We start from the raw sequence: 22832 nt of genomic DNA, 5'->3' as shown, positions 1-22832 counted from the left end.
AGCTTCATTTTATGGATTGGAGTATTCCTTGGTGTAAGTCTATTCTTTCAAGATGGGTAGCAACTTTTGAGGTTATACAATGAATTAAAAAAAGTAAGAAATTTTCAGTGTTCATTGATCCATTCCCAGAAGTCAGAACTTTCATCCAAAATTCATTTCAACAAATGTTTGATTTTTTATAATTTGAATACTTCAATGATATCAAATTTCTATAGTTATTAGATTCATCGATGCAGACTTTAGGGTCCAATTCCGCCTATGAATTCTTTAAAGGAAGTAAGTACCTACGGAGGAGATTTCCGCATGAATTCAAGGGCGTAGATCTTTTTTTTTTCTTATGGGGGGGGTGGTAAATCGAGAAAAAGTTTTTTGATCACATTGTTTACTCATCTATGATGTGAGAAAAAGAGGTTTGATAAAGAAGTTTGAATATTATTTATTTATCACAGCTACCTAACTGGATCTTCATAATAATTTGGATTTTCCTGAGAATTACTTTAGAGAGCTGTTTGAATTTTTTTCTCGAAATCGATTGCAGATACGGCGAAATTTCAACAAGCCAAAAAGTGTAACACTGAACCAGAGATTCTTTTCAAATTTTTTCAAACCACCAGTGGTTCACAAAAACATAATTCTGGAGTAAAGAAGCGGACACCCTCACAAAAAAAGGTCTCCCTGTAGATTTGGATTCAAAATTAGGATGTCAAATGATGAAATCTTCAAATTGGAATATCTATGCCTATTCAAGTTGATTATCTCATGAAGGGAAAGTGCTATTAGAGAAAAACTTCAACACCTGTATCTCAAAAACAAAGCGTTTGCGGACTCATTGGACTTATTGGACTTTTTTTCTCAAAATGATCCGAGAAATCTGTCATTTTCATTTGTACCTCTAATTTAGGAACACCCTCTAAATAAAGTCAATTCAAAACTAATGTGTTACAAATAAATCGCAATTTGAATGAAACAATAAATTTTAAAACAGCCCAGACAATTATTCGATGAGAATTACTCAGTTTAGTTCTTTGATAACTACAGTTTCGAAATTTTGTAATGATAGTGATGAAAAAAAAACAGAAACAACGGGTAAGTGTATACCTATGACGAATGCAAAAATCACTTATATAAGGGGCAATGCCGAGAAAGCGGATAGATAAAGGGAATTAATAAACCTCGGACAACGACGAGCTAGTAGTGCAATAAAAGTGCTCATCTTGAAATCGATAATGAACTCATAAATCGTAAAGAGTGTCGATTTCAAAGGAAAGTAACATGATTATTATTGGTTCATTTTATGGAGAACTTTTAGTTCTTTGTCTTTGCGAGATTCCTGGAATTTTATGTTTTGAAATTCTTGGGGGGGGTTGGGGGATAATTAGTAATTACCCCCAGCACCCCCCATTTCTACGCCCTTGCATGAATTTGAGGGTCTTAATGAGCAAAATTTTTTTTGGACATATTTTCTTTGCGATAGAATAGAATTGTGATAGAAGATTCAATAATTGGAACTTTGTAGTCGACTTACGACACGAAAATTCATCCAATAAAGATGAAATCATTGAAAGAATTTTTTTTTTGCGAAAAGAGTGATACCTACTTCAGAATATTTCAGCCTAAAATTTCTAGTACTCAATGAAAGGGTTAATTGAATATATCTATTCCACGTACAGAAAAAAAGGAATATAGGTATTGGTTTGGATATCAGTGAAAGGTATTTAAAATATCAGAAGAATACGATTGTTTTTGTGAATAATTTAGAACTTAAGGTTCTCTAAAAGATTAAAACATTTGTCAGCATCCTGATGAAGGGGGCCAATATAGCACCGAAATATAGATGAAAATAACTAATGGTTGTTTGAATTGAATTGCCTACTTTGCCGAGAACCCAATTAAAATTTATATAGTTATATGTAGAATCTTACTTGAACTGTAGCCTTCGACATCCACGACAATGCTACAAATAATTTCTCTTTCAAATTGAGCTTGCATCCTATGCCTATAACAATGGTGAGCATAATCCTGATTACCACTCCAACTACCAGTATTGCCAGTGAATACGTCACAATTTCTGGATCGAGTTCGTTTATTTTAATCTGTGTTCCTGTAACACCAAAGAGGATGGGCTCGAAAATCATCCAGAATATCTCAAAAGCGGTAGCTGCTGGATTATCTTCAATTTCCCAACCTTGATTCGACCAGAAGAAAATAGCCATGAATGCCGCGGTCACACATCCCAGTGGACCAGCCCCTCCATAACCTGAAAATTCAAAATTGCAATTGATCTAATAGAAAGTAGGTAGCTCATAGAGAGATAGGAATCGACTCTAACAAAAAGGCGAGACGAAGATGTTGAACCCTTTCAGATCAAGTGATTTGGATTCCCTAGTCATTTGTTGAATTTCAAACAGTTTTATCCTATCCCTCGTTGCGACAAAGGGCTCAATCTTCTTCACTCTAATGTCGGAGTCAATGCTCCACACTACAAGAGCCATCAAGGATGCATCTATGTACATCATACTATAATTCCGATATCTCTCAATTATGGTGGTTTTCTAAAATACTGATTTGAAATGCAACATATTCTAGTCATACATTATCAGAATAATCAATTAATTCATGGATCTTGTTGGAAAATAGTACCAGTTCAGTACGCTAAAAATTTAATCTGATTGTTTGAAATTCTGAGATCAAAAACCACCATTTTTTAAAGGTTGTTAGTTAACAAAACAAGCCCAACTCTTTACTTTTTGACTGTCTCGCCGATTCACAGAATAACCTTTCTATAATCTCTTCAATATGAGATTATGGATTCACCAGGGCACTGAATTGTCCAAGTGGAAAAAAATATACTGTTTCGCAGCAATTTGGTACGACATCAAACTACTTCGCAACTTTTCCTGGACTTTACAACTCAAATTTATTTTTTCGCGACGTTTGCAAGGTGTGGAGTCGTGGAGGGTGCAAAATTGCGAAGTAGATTGGTTCAAAAGCCCCTTGGTTTAAAATTTGCTAGCAAGAAGTTTGCAACACTTCATTATTAATTTCTCATGAAGTTCCGAAATGAAGCTGAATTGAGAACTCACCTATGAGATCACTACCAAACACAGCTATCATCCCACCAACCAACAGGAGGAGAATCCTAAGAGGTACCATAAAGGGATCATGTTTTTCTGGTGTGTAATTGCAGATAATACCCCAAATGATGCCGAATCCTATACCTCCTAATACAGACACTGGGCCACTTAGTATTTGCGAAGTCACGGAGTCGTCCGAAAACATTATACTCTTTCCTATTCCGAAGATGGCTACAGACAACGCGTCACAAATACCAGCAACAGCTATTATCAACGTTGGTATTCCTTTAGCAACACCATAGCCTGGAAAGGAATCAAAGTTAGCAAAACCATACATCGATACTGCAGTAACTTGTGCTGTGACTTTGCATGCCCGAAAGGTGGCGTTGCTGGCTACGCGTCACTTTCTAGCGAGGCATCGGTGGGTGCATAAAGAATCCCCGAATTTATTCAAAATCACCTCCACGATGGTGTGAGAGGGTGTTTTTCGGACAAAGATCACTGTAAAGCTCAACTAATGAGTCAACCAGCGATCTTGGAGACTAAACACCGTAATCCCTAAAGAGAGAGGGTACCTACGTTATTTGGTTCGAGAAAGTCTCGCCAAAATACAACCACTGTTTCAACTTTTGCCATATAAACTTCACCAGTAAATCATTTATGCAATTTTGATATTTACCTTTGTTTCTGAGTCGAAAAAGACATGGTACCACAACAGCGGGCGACACAGCAGCAACAATGCACCCTAAAAGAAGCGCCCAACTCAATGGGAGTTCCAGGAGGTAGAATGCCAAGATTGCAACACTAATCATCTCAACAGACCATGGACCAAGACCAAGTTTGACGACAGTGAATTTCAATCTCTTCAATGCATGTGGATCCAAGTCAAGTCCAGCTCGGATTAAGATAATCACCAACGCAATATTCCTGACACATGGAAAAGAATTGTATTAGTTAATTGTTGTTCAATATTTCCTTACAAAAAAAATGTAGCAAAAAATATTGAAATTATTTTTTTGGAAAGTTCGTTATGCAATATGCGGGACCACAAAATTTAGATTTTGAGATTCTGGATATAGATTTACAATAGCATTTTCGAAATTTGTGCAAAATGTCATTAAAACCAACAATATAAAAAAAATATTGGAAAAAAATTACCTAATACTTTCCTGACAACAGATCGGTTTAGATTGAAATTCTGCATGTTTATAGAGAACCACAATTTCAAGCTCAGTGTGGAATTTTAGGTTGGTATAGTCATCAGAGCCAATACAACAAAATTTTTGAGTACAATATTATTTTATTGAATATGGAAAAACCTACATTTCAGTGACACAGATACGACCGAGTTGAGATTTGGCATAACCAAATGGTATAACGCTGTCTTCAAGAAATGATGCTAAAGAAAACTCACCTAAGTTCCTTGGTTATATTAGAGTACGAGTCGTCTATATCCACAACCCCTACATTCTGGAATATTAATCCAACAAATAGCATCCCTATAAGAGCAGGAAGGGTTGTCAAACTCATTAACCACCCGCCTAGATGGGCGCATATGCTTAAAATGATGAGAGTATATACTTTTCCTCCAGGAGCAGCTGTTTCTCCAACAATAGCGTACAACACGCAGTACGATAGTGTTCCTATCAGTACCAGGGCTATCAGTCTTGAGAATTGCCTATATGTTGGGCAGAAAGGATATGGACACATTGAAGACCAGAACGTCGGCTGCCATGATGGATGTGACTCCTCTGATCTACACCTTATGCAGAAAGTATACCACCAGGACCTTAATTAAAAAAATCATTATTTTTTCGCTACAATATTAACGGGTGTTTTTTTTCGAGGTATATAACTTTAAGTTGGCATTACTAGTCGAGATGGCGACCGATTTAACAGCTGTCAAGTGATTTATTCTCAGTTTGGTTTGGCTAGTCATCATGAATCATCAGACTCACGCCTAAACAACGCTTGCAAATAGTACAATTTCATTTCGAAAATAATGGTTCTGTACGGAATGCTTATCGCGCATTACGTCCATTTTATTTTGTTTAGCGATGAAGCGCACTTCTGGTTGAATGGCTACGTCAACAAACGAAACTGCCACATTTGGAGTGAAGCTAATCCTTAAGTGTATGTCAAAACACCGTTACATCCAGAAAAACTGACTGTTTGGTGCGCTTTATGGGCTGGTGGAATCATAGATCCGTACTTCTTCAAAAACGATGATGGCCAGAACGTTACAGTCAATGGTGATCGGCATAGAGCCATGATTACTAACTTTTTCATTCCTGAATTGAACAACCATGATGTCGAGGAGCTGTGGTTCCAACAAGACGGCGCAAAATGTCACACAGCTCGTGCCACAATCGATTTATTGAAATATACGTTTGGTGACCGCCTTATTTCACGTTTTGGACATGTCAATTGGCCTCCAAGATCTTGTGATTTAACACCGCTAAACTACTTTCTGTGGGGTTATGTGAAGTCATTGGTCTATGCGGATAAGCCACAAACCCTTGACCATTTGGAAGACAACATTCGCCGTGTTATTGCCAATATACGGCCACAAATGTTGGAAAAAGTCATCGAAAATTGGACGATTGGACTACATCCGAGCCAGCCGTGGCGGTCATATGCCAGAAATCATATTTAAAATGTAATGCCATAAGATAATCTTGCGAATAAATGAAATTCATGTTAATCGAATAATCCATCGTTGTTTTATTGCAATTCAAAGTTTTATAGCTCTAAAAAAAACACCCTTTAGAAGTGGTATTGGTTTGTTCATTCACTTGTTTCGTTATAAAATAAACCAAAAAACACCAAATTTCTTGAAGAAATAGAAATAAAGAAAGAGACAGTAACTAGAAGATATTCGAATGAAAGAAAAAATAAAATGGAATCAATACAACAATTTAAAACAAGAATCAGTTGGTAAGAGCTCTATTGTGCTGCAATTTATGAAAAGAAGCATATTATGTGGTGTTTATATTTTTGAATAATAATGAGGCAAAAGTACATAGCAAATTCTTTTGAAGTTTTTTTTTCAAGGAATTTCTGATTGATAATTAAATGCAGTGGATCTCAGTCGAATTTTCGTTTGATTGTTTTATTTTAACAGTAGATTGGGTATGTTCGTTGCACTTTCAGTCATGTGAAATAAGTTTTATAAATTTAACAGAAAAAGGAAAGAGTGGTAAAAAAGAAAATATAACTCAAAATCAATTCTATCGAATGATTAAACTCTGTATTATGGAGAATTGGTGATTATCTGTTTTCTTTACTAATAGTAAATTCGATATAACTAATACTTGCCTATTTTCGTCCTCATCTATTTCCGAAAACCTGGTTTTTGAATGTACAGAATCCGCAACAGAATGTTTCTTGATATGTGCATCTCCATTGGAACTATATTTTCCACTATCTGTGAAGAACGTAACCATTATTAAGATCACATGCTGTTATTCCGAAACTGAAGACGAAATTTATCTCTAAAATTATTACTGTGTACCAAAATAACGAAAAAAACATATTCGTAATCCGATTATGTTTGCATTTATCTAATTCATTTAATTAATTTCTAATGTAGTTTTTGAGTTGACTCACGTTTCAAATAGTGTAAGTGTTCATGTACATTATGGAGCTCTGCCATAAATAGTGATTTTTCAAATGGAATGTCAATTGAAACATGACGTTTCAAATGATCTATCAATCGAGATTGAAAGTGCAGATTGCAACGTTATAAAGTAGGAATCGCTTAGAACTGATTCGAACCAATATTAAAAAATGACTAGTATAGTGTAGAGCAGTGTTTCCCAATAGGATCCACTCCAAGGATCGCTAAATATTTTAGTACGTTATCGCGCACCGGTAAGTTTGATAATTCGGTCCATTATTCTAATTTTTAACATACATAAACGATGAATCAGTTTTTTCACGGACCAGTGCTTGGGAAACACTGGTTTAGAGTAGATGTAGACTGTATGGAGTATTAATAAAATTACCTACAACAGAATACAGGGTGATTCACCGTGATTGTCTATTAGACGGTTATGGAAAACTAATTACAATTTTTTGCTGAAAATTTGCATGTTGGGGTTTGATAAAATGATCTTCCTTCGTTGAATATTTTTATATCTCTAAAACTTCCAGTTATACTGGAAATAGACTTACTTCCTCATCTCAAATGGCACACCCAGTATATTATTGCGTCACTAGATAGCTTAGTTGAAGACAATTTCAGCAATATGTCATACCTTGGGTAAAAACTCAAGTGTTCTTGAGTTCTTATGAAAAAAAAGGTGGCGATAAGGACGACACACTTTTTTTTTGTATATCTGCAGAAAAATTGTTTTCGAGAAAACCTTTTAATTTTCGATTTTGAGAATAGGTAGTATTATAAGACTGTTTGCGGTTTGGACCAAAACTCTACAGGGTGTTTATCACAAGATCATATAGGTACTTGGTTGTTATTATGTCAGTAAATTCTATTTACTTAAAAGAGGAGATGTTCACCTGAGCAAACCCTATACCTAAAATGAATACTTTATGAGTTATCAAGGAAGAACTTTAAATGAGGAAAACCTGCAATTTTTGACGAGTGGAGTGAGCAGTCTGTGACTTCCGGAAAACACAGAAAGAATTAAAAATTCAATATTTCGATAACTAAATTTGACATTTGATGAATTGAAATCTCAGAGTTATACTCGATGATTGTAGTCAATTATTCATTTTCAAAAATTTTATCGGTTTATGGATTTCTCAACAATCCCAACGAACAATTCATTACTAGGGGAAACTAAAGAATTACGTTAATTATTGCTTAAGGGGATCATCTTTGATGTTGGGCACCTTTCCTTCATGAATTGTCAAATTTAGTTATCGAAACATCGAATTTAAAGTTCTTTCTCGATCACTGTTATTGTATTAATTTTAGGTATAGGGTTTTGCTTGAGTAACACCCTGTACGTAGAATCGACTGAAATAATACAAAAATATAGATTCTAATTTGAAAAGGTTTTCACGAAAAAACCTTTTTCTGCAGAAACTTTTAAAAAAATGCGAGTCCTTGTCGCTACTATTTTTTTCCTAAGAATCCTTTTATTTAATGAACCATTGAGTTTTTACCCAAGGTATAGCATATTGCTGAAATTGACATCAAAAAAGCTATCTAATGATGCAATAATATACTTGGTGTGTCATTTGAAATAAGGAAGTAATAATCTGTTTCTAATATAGCCGGAAGTTGCAGAGATTTGAAAATATTTCAGGGAGAAAGACCATTGTCTTAAACCGCAACATGCAAATTTTCAGCAAAAAAAAATTATAATTACATTATTCCATAATCGTGTATAGGCCATCGCGGGGAATCACCCTGTATAGTATATGTGACGAGTATTTTACAACTTTCGAATATTTCATTCAACAGTTCATCCATTCATTCCATTTCGGTATCTAGATCTATATCAATACCGCTATTTTTCTAACAGATTAAGTAGGTGAGAATCGAGGTGAGAATGTAAATACAAACAGAGAAAATGTAAAATCAGTTTCAAAACATCATTAAAAATTCTTGAACAATGAGCCGTTATTATTATGAATGAACAATCATCTTCTCAAGACATAACTTTGTAGGAAAACATCAATTGATTGGAAATGGTTTATTTTCCAAATAGCACACCGATTAACTTTTCAGAATAAACATATAATGAATTAGGTTTCAGTTTGTGTAGTACTACATATTAACAATTCACCAATTGATAGTCACAAAGGATTGGTGAATGTGTATACTTCCTAGAATGAATTGGCACAATTGTTGTTCGCTGTTTAATGCTTTATACCAGTTTATTACTATTATTGAAAGGACTATGGTCGTAGTAAATAAACTCATTTCGAATCGAATGAGTCCATATTTTGGAAGGAAAAAATAAGATATTGGAAGAATAATCTGCTAGTTCTGTGATATTCACAGAAAAGGGCATAATTACTTGTAAAAATCACAATTTCCCTGCATACCTACAGAGTTTATCTAATGGTGGAATAACTGATTATTTATTTATTTTTCATGAACATCTTTCTATTCGATAGTATTTACTTTTCGATCACAATTATCATTTAGAGAAAACCCTTGAAAATATTTTGAGAGAGATAACATAATCGGACAGATTTCAAACTAGGAAACGTAAAGATAGTGTTATATGTAGATTATACAATTTGGTGAGTAGATAGATATATTGGATGAAAAGTAATAGCACTACTTTTATTCAAACGCGGTCGATAGGTTTAGATTTTGATTCAAGGAGGGTTTCATTGTATTGTAACCTTATGGTGTATTGTGCCCCTATCAGAGCTGTCATTAGTTATCGCTCGCCCTCTAGTTCCAGAGCTCCAATCAACTCTAGTATAATAATATTAATAATAATTTATTAAATCAAAATACCATACAGGTGTAGATTCAATCAAAATACATACAAACATGAAGGAATAACTATAAAAATTGAATTACAACTTCTCAAAATCACCCTCCTGTAAGAACTCTCCTATATTATAATAACTTTTATCAACAAGAAAAGATTTAAGTTTTTGTTTTTGCACCTTATTTGGTAATGACTTAAATTTTTCTGGCAACTTATTCCACAATGTCAGCAAGCTATAAGTTACATTTTTCTGTAAATATGAATAATTGTGCTTATCCTCTTGAAGAATATTTTTTCCTCTTGTATTATAGGAATGTTGGAGTTGAAGATCTTTGAAATCATCATAGTTATTTACTATGAACATCACTGATTCATATATATATATAGACCGTACAGTGCTAAGATGTTGAAATAAATATTATATTTATAATTTCATGGCGGGTATCTTGTCATATGAGGAATCAAAAAATATTTGTAAACTACATCTTCAGGAGTTTTTCTGATTGTTATATCTATTTGTTGTCAAAAATTCGAACGAAGTAATATCTGATGAAATCAGTAATTCCTACAACTTCCAACCTAATTAGTACTTAAAGAAAACATCATGAAATTAATGCCTAATATTCGAAAGTTATGTACTTTTAAAATTATGGTCTTTCAATATACCTTCTTTGATATAGGTCGCACCGCTTTATCATAAATGAATTATTTACCGTATTCTTTCTGGAATGAATTCACCATAGAACTCTTCTTCCTCACTGGGCCTTCCAATATATGATCTGATGTAGCTGAAACTTTCCTATTTCTAGATGGAGACTCGAATGCAGGGTTGTCCATGCCGATTATGCTAACTCTTCGGTTTGAAGAAGGTGGTTCCACTAAAGGACTTTGAGTATTATTTCCAAGTACATCTGAAAAAAAAATACTATTTTTTCGAGCTCGTGTTAGAATCACTGATATTTTGCGCATATGAAGGTAAATTGCTTGTTCAAGCAGAGGATAAGTCCATAAGAAAAGATGTGCTGACCGATAAATAATTCGTTTATATTTTGTTTAATTAAAAAAAAAAATTAGGAATGGTTTGAGGTATGAATGTGATAGTTATATACGAACGTTGATGAACCATGTCCATGTAATGGTTCTGGAAAAATATTCCTCTGATTTTTTCCTCTCATCGATTCAGAATGTGAGAGTCTGAAGGAAATTAAAACGAATATTCTTGGAATTACTGCATTTCTTGACAATGAACACATAAAAAATTACCTATTGCCGTGTTTTAGGTATTTCAGTGGTCCTTTTTGAAACTATTTCACATAATATACTCTATGACTTCCACTGAATACAGAGCTTGAGATTGATTCGTTTTTTTATCATAAAATCATCTGATGAAATTTTACTTTCAATGTGTTCCAGGCATAAAAATCCAAAGGAGTAAGATCAGGGCTCCTTGGTGGCCATCTTACTGGCCCGTATCTTCCAATCCATTGTTCTCCGAAATATAAATTCAGTTGGTCCCTTACTTCCCGGATATTATGAGCCACCATGGAGCCCTGATTTTACTCCTTTGGATTTTTATTCCTGGAACACATTAAAAGTAAAAGTTTATCAGATACGCGTTTAAACTCGAGATAATCTAATAAATAGAATCAAATTGTGTTGTGCAGAAATGGGTCAAAAACTTTCTGAACTACGCAGGGTTGTAGATTCAGTGTGGAATGTATTGAACAAGGCGGAAAACTTTTTGAACATTTGTTATGAGTTAATTGTTTGATTATTTATAGCGAGTTTTTTCAGCATTTTGTCATCTCTCTTAACTTCTTTCTTATAATGTATTAATCAAATTTAGTCGATTCGTTTGACTCGAATAGATACATTAACAGTTCTAGTGAGAGTAACTTCCTTCAATATCAGTGACGGCTCGTGCCCTCGAGATGTGGGTCGGCCACACACACACATTTATATATATATATATATATATATATATATATATATATATATATATATATATATATATATATATATATATATATATATATAAATATATATAAATTTTCCCACACCCCTTATCATACTTATAACTATATAAATATATATATAATAATATATAAATATATATAAACAAATAGATTTCCACGTCACCCAAGTTTTTTGTTTTTAATGGGAAACCTTACCTAGAATAGCCCTATTATAACCCAATATAAAAATGTAGTTCTCAAATCAATGAAAACTGAAATAAAATGACTCTTGAAAAAACAGAAATAATAAAATATTCAATTATCAACATAAAATATATATTTGAATAAACATAGAGAAAACCTCTCACGAAAACATATAAATAAATGTATAAAATATAAAAAAATCTTATAAAGACCACAAAAAATATTGTGGAAATGACCGCATGTATTCTGGTCGAAAATGTATGAGCTTGCTTACCCTTTATTCATTTTTATAGATCAAATCAATTCGACGATCTTTCTTTGTCGCGAAGTCATCAATTATTTTCTCGAAAAAAATGTTTCCTCTGGCTAGTTCTTTAACTAAACCTCTTTCGATTGATATCAGTGTCAGGTTATTTAAACGGTCTTGAGACATCATGTTCCTACTGAAAGATTTTATTCTTTTGAGCGCTGAAAAACTTCTTTCTACTGACGCGGATGTTGGTGACAGGGACAAAATCATACAAAATAACTTATATAATTCAGGAACATCGGAAACAATATTATTTGAGAAAATGAATTCCGTAATACCATTCAGCATATTTGAATTGCCGAAGATAGCATTGTCCCAGTACATGATCAGAAAATCAATACCTAACTACTATCGAACGGCATAAATAAGTTTTTTTCTGATTAAGACGTTATATTCCATAATCAACCATTCATTTGAATATTTTTATTATATTTTCATGATCTGAAAATCAATAGCTACTATCGAACGGCATAAATAAGTTCTTTTCTGATTAGGACATAATGTCTCATAATTAACCATTCATTTAATTATCAAATATTTGAAATAAACTGTAAAAAGTTGCTGCTTGACGCTCTGCAATAGGATAACCGGCCAGCCGACCCTGTGTATTGGGAAGCGACCTTACATCGAGTTGTTGTGCCGTTCTACTGAGTGGTCGTATTCTGGGCGTATGTCGTAGTATCTTTTCCTTTACGTAGCGCTCTCGGTAGCGCTGGTTCCGCCATCGGCTCTCGGCCGACCTAACGTGATGAGATGCTTTCAGTGATATTCCAGGAGTTGCAATTGTATAATTGTAACATTTGTGTTACATTTCAGACCTAATGTTACGGTGTTACGTACAATTCTGGAATAACTTGTTTGGGGTGATGTTACGAAAAGTAACCATTTACGATTGTGGTTTGTTACAATTTATGAAAGGGAATAACAACGCTGGATGCTTTGGAAATCGAATATTTGGTGGGTCCGAAAGAAAATATTGGCCGGTATAAGTTATATTTTCCTGTTCTGAGTGGAAATATTCATTACCGAGGGAATTTGAATATCGAAATCGATAACTCCGATTGAGTTTGAATGAATTGAATATCTAGAACTATTTTCTATTTCCTGATAATTTTTGGGTCGGCCCGGCCGACCCTGACGAGCCGTCACTGTTCAATATTCAATCAGAGAAAACAACTGATTCAATCATTAAGAACTTCAAGATAAAAGAAAATTAGGTTTGAATACGTTATTATTGTTCGTTGTTATCATGTAAGCCATGATATTGAGGTCGAAAACAAGCAGCTAGTACAAAAATTGAAAAATTGTCATTCGAAAGACATGAGGTAGTTTTGTCTGAAAAAAAAACATGTTTAAAATCAATCATTTTACATCGATAAACCTATTGGAAAAATATGATTGATATTATTCACCTATGAATAATTATATTTATCTGCTAACGAGCGTAAGAAATTTTTCGGCACAAAAAAATTCTTGTGTTATAGCCAAGATCATGCTCTTTTGAGATATGCATTCAAATTTGAAGAGGCTACAAGGATAACTGTAGTGTGATAGATTTCAGAAAAAAATTGAGATATTTTGTAAAAACTCAAAATATTGAATTGAAGAATTCAAAATTTCGACCCTGTGTTATATGACATGTTTCGTTGAAAATCACATGTAGAATCTTGGCTGGAAATTTTGGACTTTTTAAAGTAGATTTGATATTGCTTCGATAATATTAAAAATAGAAAACCATCTATATCCGCTTATTTACTGCACTCCACTACTAAATGAAAATCATCTAGTTTGCAACGAACATCGTTTTATTGCATAAGTAGTTACCTACTCGTCCTCAATTAAACGTAAAGATCATCAGATATTATGATCCCCAGTGTGGGTTTTATTATTTTTTTATTCATAATAATGTAAAAATGTCACGTTTCCGATTGAGAGGTGCATTTGAATTTGTTCTTGAGAATTGAGGTTTACGTCTCAGATCATGAGGACATATGAGGAAAATTACGTAAAGAAACAATTCTCTCAATCTTAAGTATGCAATATTATATTATTATGCCGTGAATTATTCTACTACTACACATTTTTTTTTATTTGAATAGCCACCGTTCGAAACCACAATTACTAGTTAGTATTCAAGAAGTGGACGTGCTCTGCTTGAAACGGAATTGAATTGAATATTCAGCTGGAAGAAGAGCGACAACGAATACGGCCAAGTTCAATGAATTTTCAAACAATTTCATGGTACCCATGAATATGTATGGGAGCTTGCTTATGCGTGAACATTTTTCAGCTTTTCTATAGAGAATATTGTGAGTAACGATATAAGGTGAAATTTTTGCTATTATTTATGCTATAATTGAATTTGCATTATGTATTAATTGAGGATTTGTCTAGGAATTGATTCCTCATAATTTGAACAACAATCAATTCTGGTGTCTGAAATTCAAACGAAAATAAAATAAAAAATGTTATTGATGAATATAATAAAATATATTAGCAACAGACAGTCTCTGTGGTATTTTGGTTTGTCTGTCATGAGTTTTATTTTTCTCATTTAAAATGTATTGCTTTTTCGACAAATAAAATTAAAAATAAAATTGAAAATATGAAAGAAAATTTGTATTCTTGTATAGTTGAAGGACGAAGAGAGACTTTTTCTCCTGATGTTGTTTTGTGATCTAAGACAGTGGGATATACAGATGTTGTAGTAACCATACTCTAGTTCACAGAATCTACACAAGCGTTAAATAAATTTATCATCTTCAAAAACTAAAAGTTACTTGACTTTAAGCTTGAATTCTGTGGAATAGATTGTCACTACGGTTTCAGTAAAATACTAAGTCCCATGTGAACTCAAAAACTTTATATTTAACGAGACATTTCAAAACTAGGTAAGTCTTTATTTCAAGGCGGTGAAGTTTTTTTATATTGTCAGGCTCTGATGAGGGGCATTCAACAGAATTCAAATATTTTAAAATATTCGTCAGTCTTAGGTTTATTTGATTTGATTTTTCAATTTTTAAGGGTTTTCCAAGAAGAGTTTTATTTCGGATAATCCCTCATTTACGCAGCTGTCATCATTTGACATTATATGTTGATAATCAATAATATTTCAGCTCTGTGTGATTATTTTCAATTGAAACTAGATCCCAATTGATTTATTTTAGATAATAATATAGATATTTATAGTGAATATCCTAATTAAATTTCTTTTATCATAATTAAAATTAAACCAAGCTGTAACAATTGAAGTAGAAAGAGAAAAGACTATGCATTGTCCATTGAAAGGAAGTTGTATGTAGGTTTTTTTTTGTATATCAGTTAACACAACTCTGCTCCATATTAACAAGGATATTGGTCATCATCAAAGAGTTATATGTAATAATACTCGAAATTGAAATTTCGAGCAGAACACATCATCAGAACTATAGAGAATTCAAAAAGAATATTGGAAAAAAATACTTTACATTTTCGAGACTACGAATCCGATTGAAATGAAATTTTGTTTGTTTATTCAGAATGAAAGTTTCAAGGATCATTTAAATTTTTGTGTTAATAGCGTCATTAGGACTATAAGAAAAAACATAATATTTCATCAGTGATGACATATCCTATTGATTAAGAATAGTGTTAAGCCTTCGATGCTGAATTACGATTTGATGAAAATAGTAACAAATTCAAGTAAGATATTGAAAAACAACCTCAAAAACATTTAAGTAATATGTGCTAAAGCACTTTGAAAATGTGTTTTATTTTCCATTGAAAAAAAAAATCAAATTGGCATAAATTCATCAATTTTACCCACACTCATGAATTTAAAGACCGCTTGGTCCCTTTAAATCAAATCATCATTTACATACGTTGTCATTCAATTACTGCGATAACATCGTATTCAAAACGTTCGTTAAATTCATTTGAAGACTTTTTAGATAAGAGTAAGGTTAGTACCACTTCACTAAAAAAAAACTGTTTCAATGAAGAAAAATTACATGAGATTCACCTAACATGATTTTTATTCTTTTAGTTTCATGCTATTCACCTGTTCTTTCTGAGTATTTGCTCTATCATTTTGTTCCAATGTCTGAAATTTTTTTGACCAATAAGGTTCGACCCGCTAATAATGAATCTGTGGTCGAATTCAAGTATATCCGTCCGGCCGTAAACACGATAACTCCCGAACAAAAAACTAAAAAACCGGCGTATGATTGAGCGAGCGCTCGAAAGCTTTCTACCTCGCTTTCTACTCCACATGCTTTTCTAATTTTTTTCGAAATAATACATTAATATTGAGATGAAAAACCATGAATAAACATAGACTCACCGGTCATTCTGAGTTTTACTCCATAAAAAGACACTTATCAAGTTATTCTTCATACGGTATTCACTAATAAATATGTCCAAAACAAAACTGTTCGAAAGTACCGTTGAAAATGTAACCACAATTGAAAACCGATACCATCCCAGTTTTCCGAACAATAGTTCCGTGTGTGATCCGATCTTGAAATCTAACAGGGAAAATGCGATGGGTATCGATGATACAATAGGTGTACTGAGTTGCACCTACCAACCAACTACCTTTTATACATTTACATTATGTGATTTCGAATCACGCGAACATTACGGTGAATGAATGAAATGGTGGAGTGATGGTAAAGAAGACATCTAACATCATCTGTTTGGGTGTCGTCGAACCATCCAAGTTTCCGATGCATATTTGTTCTCATATTCTTTAACTAATGCAGTTTTTTTAAGTGCTTGAGAACTTTAGAGATTAAAACAAGACAGAAATATCGTTGAAATGAATTTTTTCGGCAACCGTCCGGGAAGTGAGCACTTCTCTGAGAAAGTAGCATTTCCCGGCTTAGTCCGGAAAGTACGTACTTCCCGGACTAGGCCGGAAAAGAATCATAGAATCCATAGCAACCGAGATAACGGCTGACAGTTCATATGAAATTAGTTGTCAAAAATTTGCATGTTTTTTGATCGCAATCGCAATAAAATATGGAAAGCAGCAGCGATAGTGTTATTTTACATGGTTGCCGAAAAAATATTGTACGCCACACGCCCGAAAATGGTTTTTTTGGACTCACAGACTTCGCTTACGCTCGTCCTGGAATTTTGTCTATTCGTCCAAAAAAACCCTATCTTCCGGACTTGTTACGTAAATTACTATTTCGTTATTATAATTTAGCATTTAGTATTTTGAATATGATTTCCAGGATATGTCTGCCCTACGAGTTACATAGTCGATATGTCCAATCTTACACTACTTTTCAGAATGAAAATGCCAGTATTTCGTCAATGGTGGCTTGAATATTGGTTTCTAACGCTTCAAGAGTTGATGGTTTGTTAGCATGAACCAACGACTCAACATAGCGCCATATGAAGTAATCTATAGGCGTTTTAACAATCATTCTTAGACATATCCTTCAAAGTGAAATTGGGCCTTATCACTGAAGTTGATTTTTTGATGGAAATTCTGCAAATAATGGTAACGCATTTCAAGAACATAATCAGCGAAGATACGTCGTTGTTGGTTGTCGATAGGCTTAAATTCTTGTGTTTGAACTTGCGATCTGAATCTGTATGTAAAATGCTGTGTATAATGTCGTTTGTGGAATGCTTTTTGCCCGAGATCGCCGGGAATAGACAAACCTAGGTTTTTTTCAACACCATGGTCTACAGCAGCAATATTCTCAGTTGTTTTTTACCAACGTACCTACATGACATTTTAGTCGCAATGAAGTCTTTGGACCATGTGCTATTAGTTTAGTTATAACCAACTAACTAACCAGCATTGATCGCTGAGTTTTTGAACAAGAAGAAGTAATAGACTTTGGGTTTGGAAGATCTAAAAGAAAGAAAGATTCAGATTACTGTATATCGAATTTTGAGTACGGGTGTTTCTCCTTATTTGAAAGCCAGGTTGGTCTACAGACGAGATGTTCACCGTGTTGCTTTAAGGCATGGGCAGAGGCTCGTGCTGCCTCGATTGGGTTTAGCCATGTTTCAGCGCTCTTTCACTTTTAATGCGGTGAAATTGCAAAATGAGATGCTAATTCCATGTATGGGTTCTTCTTTGAACTCATTGTGAAAAGAATTGAAGAATGTTTCATTTTTGAGCCAGTTACAGATTTTGCAGATAATTTCAATTTTTGGTGATACTCATGATGTATATTATTTATTGTGTATTCATTGTGTTTCATTAATTTTTATTTTTGTGTTTTTTTTCTTCATTCTTATTTTGTTGGGGATTGAGTGGAGAAGCCTTGGCTAGACTTCGCCCCTAGAATTTGCCAAATAAACACTCTATTATTATCTTCACATTGAAGGTACCTATTTGTAGAGCGCTTGTTCTTTTGGACGGATGTTAATAAAACTTTATTTCTTTTTTTATTCATCACTATTTGAATGGGCAATTGGACATAAAGAGCTCAAGACAGGAAGGAATGGGCAGAAATGGGGGAGGCTTATGTCCAGCAGTGGGCGCAGAGAGCTGAGTAATGATGATGATGATGATTAGAATGTTATCGGAAAAAGGCTGGTAAACCATCCTGAAACATCCTATATACTTCTTGTTATGGATATTATGTACAGGGTGGGCAAATTTCGATGTTTTAGCACTACAACTTTTGAACCAGAGGTGATAGACAAAATCTGATACCCACTTCTCGATCTCTTTTTCTGAGAAACTATCAAGGGTAGTATTCATTTTTGGCCACCTTCTTTTGTTTTTGAGTTATAAGCGAAAATTGGAAAAATGGCGATATCGAAAAACATTCATATCTCCGTTGATATTGATGATAGAGCTCTGAAATTTAAACATTATACAGGCACTTTTTTACGTAGAATCCAGTGGCGTACTCGTCTTTTCAAAAGGGTTTTTAATTACGAAGCTATGACCCAAAGTTATGTTTTTTCAAATGGGAACACTATATTTCTGTGACATTCTTGGAAAGCTTAATTTTTCCTGATTTCAAAAATATATAACATCGTATAGTTTGTATCAATATAAATAATGGAAAATGGTCAAAAACTTTTCTCACCTAAGTGTCTCAATATTTCTATGGTTTCACATGTTGATGAGCACAGAAAAATATAGCTTCTTATAACAAGAGCAGTATCCTTCCGTCAATCTGATTATTTATATGATTTTTACTAATTTCGACAAAATTCGGATTTAGATATATTTTATAAATTTTTCATTCCAAAATGGTTTCAGAAATAATGAAAAGAATCCACATCATCGACTGTTTCAATCGAGATATTTGTAATGAGATGAATGCATTGATAAATTATTTCTATAGGTCTCTAGAATGAATACGTTCAAATATTGACTTGTGCGGTTGACTTCTTTCTGGAAAACTATTCAAATAGTCTTGTGATGCTGCATCCTCATTATAATTGCACCTAATGTAACATTCGAGCATATTGAACTTTTCGTTATTTCCATAATTCATTTTGAAATAGAAAAATATACAAGTATTTCGAAACAATGATACTCGTAGCGCTGATTTGATTTCAAATGATATAAATTGATGATTTGACAGTCAAAGCTCGAATCTCTATGATAGCAGTCCATTATTCTGTGAGAAATTGAGTAAAAAGCATAGAAATGAAGAAACTAATAGAAGGAGACTGTGGCAATGATACAATGCTAAATTTTTCTGTGCTCATCAACATTTGAAACCATAGAAATATTGAGACACTTAGGTGAGAAAAGTTTTTGACCATTTTCCATTATTTATATTGATACAAACTATACGATGTTATATATTTTTGAAATCAGGAAAAATTAAGCTTTCAAAAAATGTCACAGAAATATAGTGTTCCCATTTAAAAAAACATAACTTTGGGTCATAGCTTCGTAATTAAAAACCCTTTTGAAAAGACGAGTACGCCACTGAATTCTACGTAAAAAAGTGCCTGTATAATGTTTAAATTTCAGAGCTCTATCATCAATATCAACGGAGATATGAATGTTTTTCGATATCGCCATTTTTCCAATTTTCGCTTATAACTCGAAAACAAAAGAAGGTGGCCAAAAATGAATACTACCCTTGATAGTTTCTCAGAAAAAGAGATCGAGAAGTGCGTATCAGATTTTGTCTATCACCTCTGGTTTAAAAGTTGTAGTGCTAAAACATCGAAATTTGCCCACCCTGTACAGTGTCAAATCCAGTTGAGAAAAAACTGTTCATAGACTCTTCTCCCTCAAGACTAAATTGATGTTATATCACATTGTATGTGAAACACTAAAGTCTTAGGACTGTTTTATTAAAAGTAGTAATATCAAATGTTGAATGTTCAAGATACAATTTACAATGTTTTCTATCGGGTATCTTTTACATCCTTGTGATTCCTCCCAGAAGTTTAGAGAACTTGTACGACTTATAACATTTTAATTCTATTCTGATCGGACAACAAAAGCAATAAAACTTACCCAAGGTAGAAGTAAAGAGATTTTTCTTTCTAACTGGACCTTTTCTGTCTGCATTGGCCGACATGGCCGAAATTTTTCTGGTAGCCATCGAATCTTCGTACTCTTCATCTGGAATTAAACATTATTGGAGTTGGTATATGATTTAAGAAATGATAATCCATCAGGAGGATTATAGAGGATGTGAGTTTAAAAAAATTCAGAACTAGATTAAGGAATTTTATTAGCCAGATTTTTTTTCTGCATAATGGATGAATGGTCTTCCATTGAACATTATATAATTTTTGAATTGTTAATCATTCTATTTTTGTTTGTCTGCAATATTTATTCATTTACCGGTTACATTTCTTATTGATAAATTATGCTTTTAAACTTTTGCCATCATAAAATCAGGTTTTGAACACAGAAAACCAGCTAGAAAAATGGTAAAAACTTTTTGCGAGGTAGTTTGCACCTCAGTGATATTTTTGTTGTTTTTTTTTGCTATTAACATCTAAAACCTCCAATGCTTAAAATTAGCTGATTTTTATTGTAACTACCCTAAATTTTATTGTCACCTCCCATTTTTTCATTATGCTTAATATTAGCTGAATTCTATTGTAACTATCCTAAATTTTATTGTCACCTCCTATTTTTTCATTATTGTGTTCTTTGAATGAACTTTTATCTGAAATGTTTATGGTAAATAAAGAATGTTTCGAATAATACTTCCGTATTAGGCGATATTTTGAAGGAATGGTTCAGTTTTACCATGAGTAATAAATACTTTTTGTGGGGTTGTTCTCTGAACAGATCGCTCATTTCGTTACAATGTGGTAATTTTCGAATTTTGAGCCGGGAATGGTCTTAAACAATCAAGTTTGAATTTCAAAGAATTCAGAGGATTCAAGAAGAATATTGATAAAAGAAATGAGGAATGCAATCACGGAAAGTCAGAATTTTTTGAGCTGTCGTTAATTAATTCATCAATTGGGCCTTTGGAGATCACACAACTGTATACAATTATACATCAGATATACTACGCGGATTCAGGGAGCAATAAATGAATGCTTTTTTTTAGTAGAAACAAATTTCATAAAGAAAAATACGATTTGTGTGATTTATATTAAAACCAAAATAAAAAGTATCGTAAAAATTGGTTTGAAAACCACTTAGCAGCAAGATAATTCGGTGAACTGAGTCGAAGTAACAAGAAGGGCAAAAGCTCCAATGGTCCTTTTAACAGTGTAATATAGGTACATACTTTTATTTTTATGAGATGGAAATGTGAATTTTATCTCATTAAACTGATGATCAAACTTCCAGTATATTTTTTATTTAAATTAACGTGTCTCAGCTACATGGCCATTGACACGAGGTACAATTGTTTAATAGTTAGAGAATTTAAGATCTAGAAAGAGAAAGTGGTTTGAGAACAGCAAAGCAAAGAAGGACCTATATGCCCAAACTACCATAAAATAATGTTGCATCCTATTGTAAAGTTGACAGTCTTTAAAAACTTCCAGTAAAATGTTTCCACATTATTCAAATATTAATTCGTTATATTCAATAATGTACATTTGGTTAGCAAAGTTCCTGGCAACATATTTCGTCTTAGGGAGTATACAGGGTGGGCCACGGTCGATGGTACCCTGGATTTTTACGGAAGCTACGATTTCCTTGGCAAATTGATTTCTTGGGTGGAAAACAATCTGAAATTTTTTTTGCGCTGCGGTGTTGCCACTTATATAAAGAAATATTATCAACTTAAATATTTAGATTAGGTACTTAAATAGATATAGATATAATGACTTTTTTCGATATTTCAAATGAAACACCCTGTATATTATTACATGTTTTGGTTTGCCGTAGCCGTTTCAATTAATCATACTCAAAAGCCGCTAGAGATAGAACAATAAAATTAATACATAAATAATCAAGAGGCTGCGGCAAACCGAAAGAAGTAATAATATACAAGGTGTTTTATTTGAAATATCGAAGTTGTTAGTACTTTTTGATGAAAACGGCAACACCACAGCACTGAAAATATTTTTGGTCGATAGAGTAGAGACCAAATTTTCAATGAAATTTTCCTTTCTCCGGAAAAGTCAAGAATACAATCGACTGTGACCCACCCTGTATATGTTTCATGGAAACTTCTCATATGTAGATCACAAATTATATTCTGTAGAACAATAAAAAAGAAACTCTAGAATTATTCAAAATCTTTCAAAAAATGTCTAAAAAAAATCAAAATTCAACTCATTTTTTTCCCGCATAATAAATTATTAACGCTTCAAGTTACCTTCAGATTTAGTTATTTTTATCCTAGGCGGTTTCATACTGAATTTGATTACATTCATTCTAGACACTCTTCACTCATTTAATTCACCTTAGGAGCCCGAGCTTATCATAGATTAAAGGCTAGTATCTTGTACATACGTCAATAAC

At 33.2% G+C, this 22832-nt stretch overlaps 2 protein-coding genes across 4 annotated transcripts in view; one reads left to right on the top strand and one right to left on the bottom strand.

The window, feature by feature from the left end:
• LOC123679041 (voltage-dependent L-type calcium channel subunit beta-2) overlaps nucleotides 1-14340 on the top strand; it is a 254751-nt gene extending 240411 nt beyond the window's left edge. The window contains exon 11 of the mRNA XM_045616380.1: nucleotides 14062-14340. Coding sequence (XP_045472336.1) covers nucleotides 14062-14087 — 26 coding nt within the window. The 3' untranslated portion in view covers nucleotides 14088-14340. The remainder of the gene's footprint in view (nucleotides 1-14061) is intronic.
• Nucleotides 1-22832, bottom strand: part of LOC123679039 (sodium/hydrogen exchanger 9B2) — a 23643-nt gene extending 811 nt beyond the window's left edge. Inside the window, exons 1-8 of one of the 3 annotated variants that reach the window (XM_045616368.1) lie at nucleotides 22687-22832; nucleotides 20406-20513; nucleotides 10207-10404; nucleotides 6393-6501; nucleotides 4489-4863; nucleotides 3754-4001; nucleotides 3084-3377; nucleotides 1923-2257 (exon numbers count right to left, since the gene is read on the bottom strand). In XM_045616368.1, coding sequence (XP_045472324.1) covers nucleotides 1923-2257; nucleotides 3084-3377; nucleotides 3754-4001; nucleotides 4489-4863; nucleotides 6393-6501; nucleotides 10207-10404; nucleotides 20406-20513; nucleotides 22687-22744 — 1725 coding nt within the window. In that variant the 5' untranslated portion in view covers nucleotides 22745-22832. Of the gene's footprint in view, nucleotides 1-1922; nucleotides 2258-3083; nucleotides 3378-3753; nucleotides 4002-4488; nucleotides 4864-6392; nucleotides 6502-6683; nucleotides 6836-10206; nucleotides 10405-16283; nucleotides 16525-20405; nucleotides 20514-22686 lie in introns of those variants that run through there. The other 2 variants (XM_045616369.1, XM_045616370.1) reach the window with 2 other exon arrangements.

Source organism: Harmonia axyridis, chromosome 4 (genome assembly GCF_914767665.1).
Source record: "Harmonia axyridis chromosome 4, icHarAxyr1.1, whole genome shotgun sequence".
NCBI classification, from domain to species: Eukaryota; Metazoa; Arthropoda; class Insecta; order Coleoptera; family Coccinellidae; genus Harmonia; species Harmonia axyridis.
Note: the sequence above shows the minus strand (reverse complement) of the source record. Positions and strands in the feature narration are given on the sequence as shown.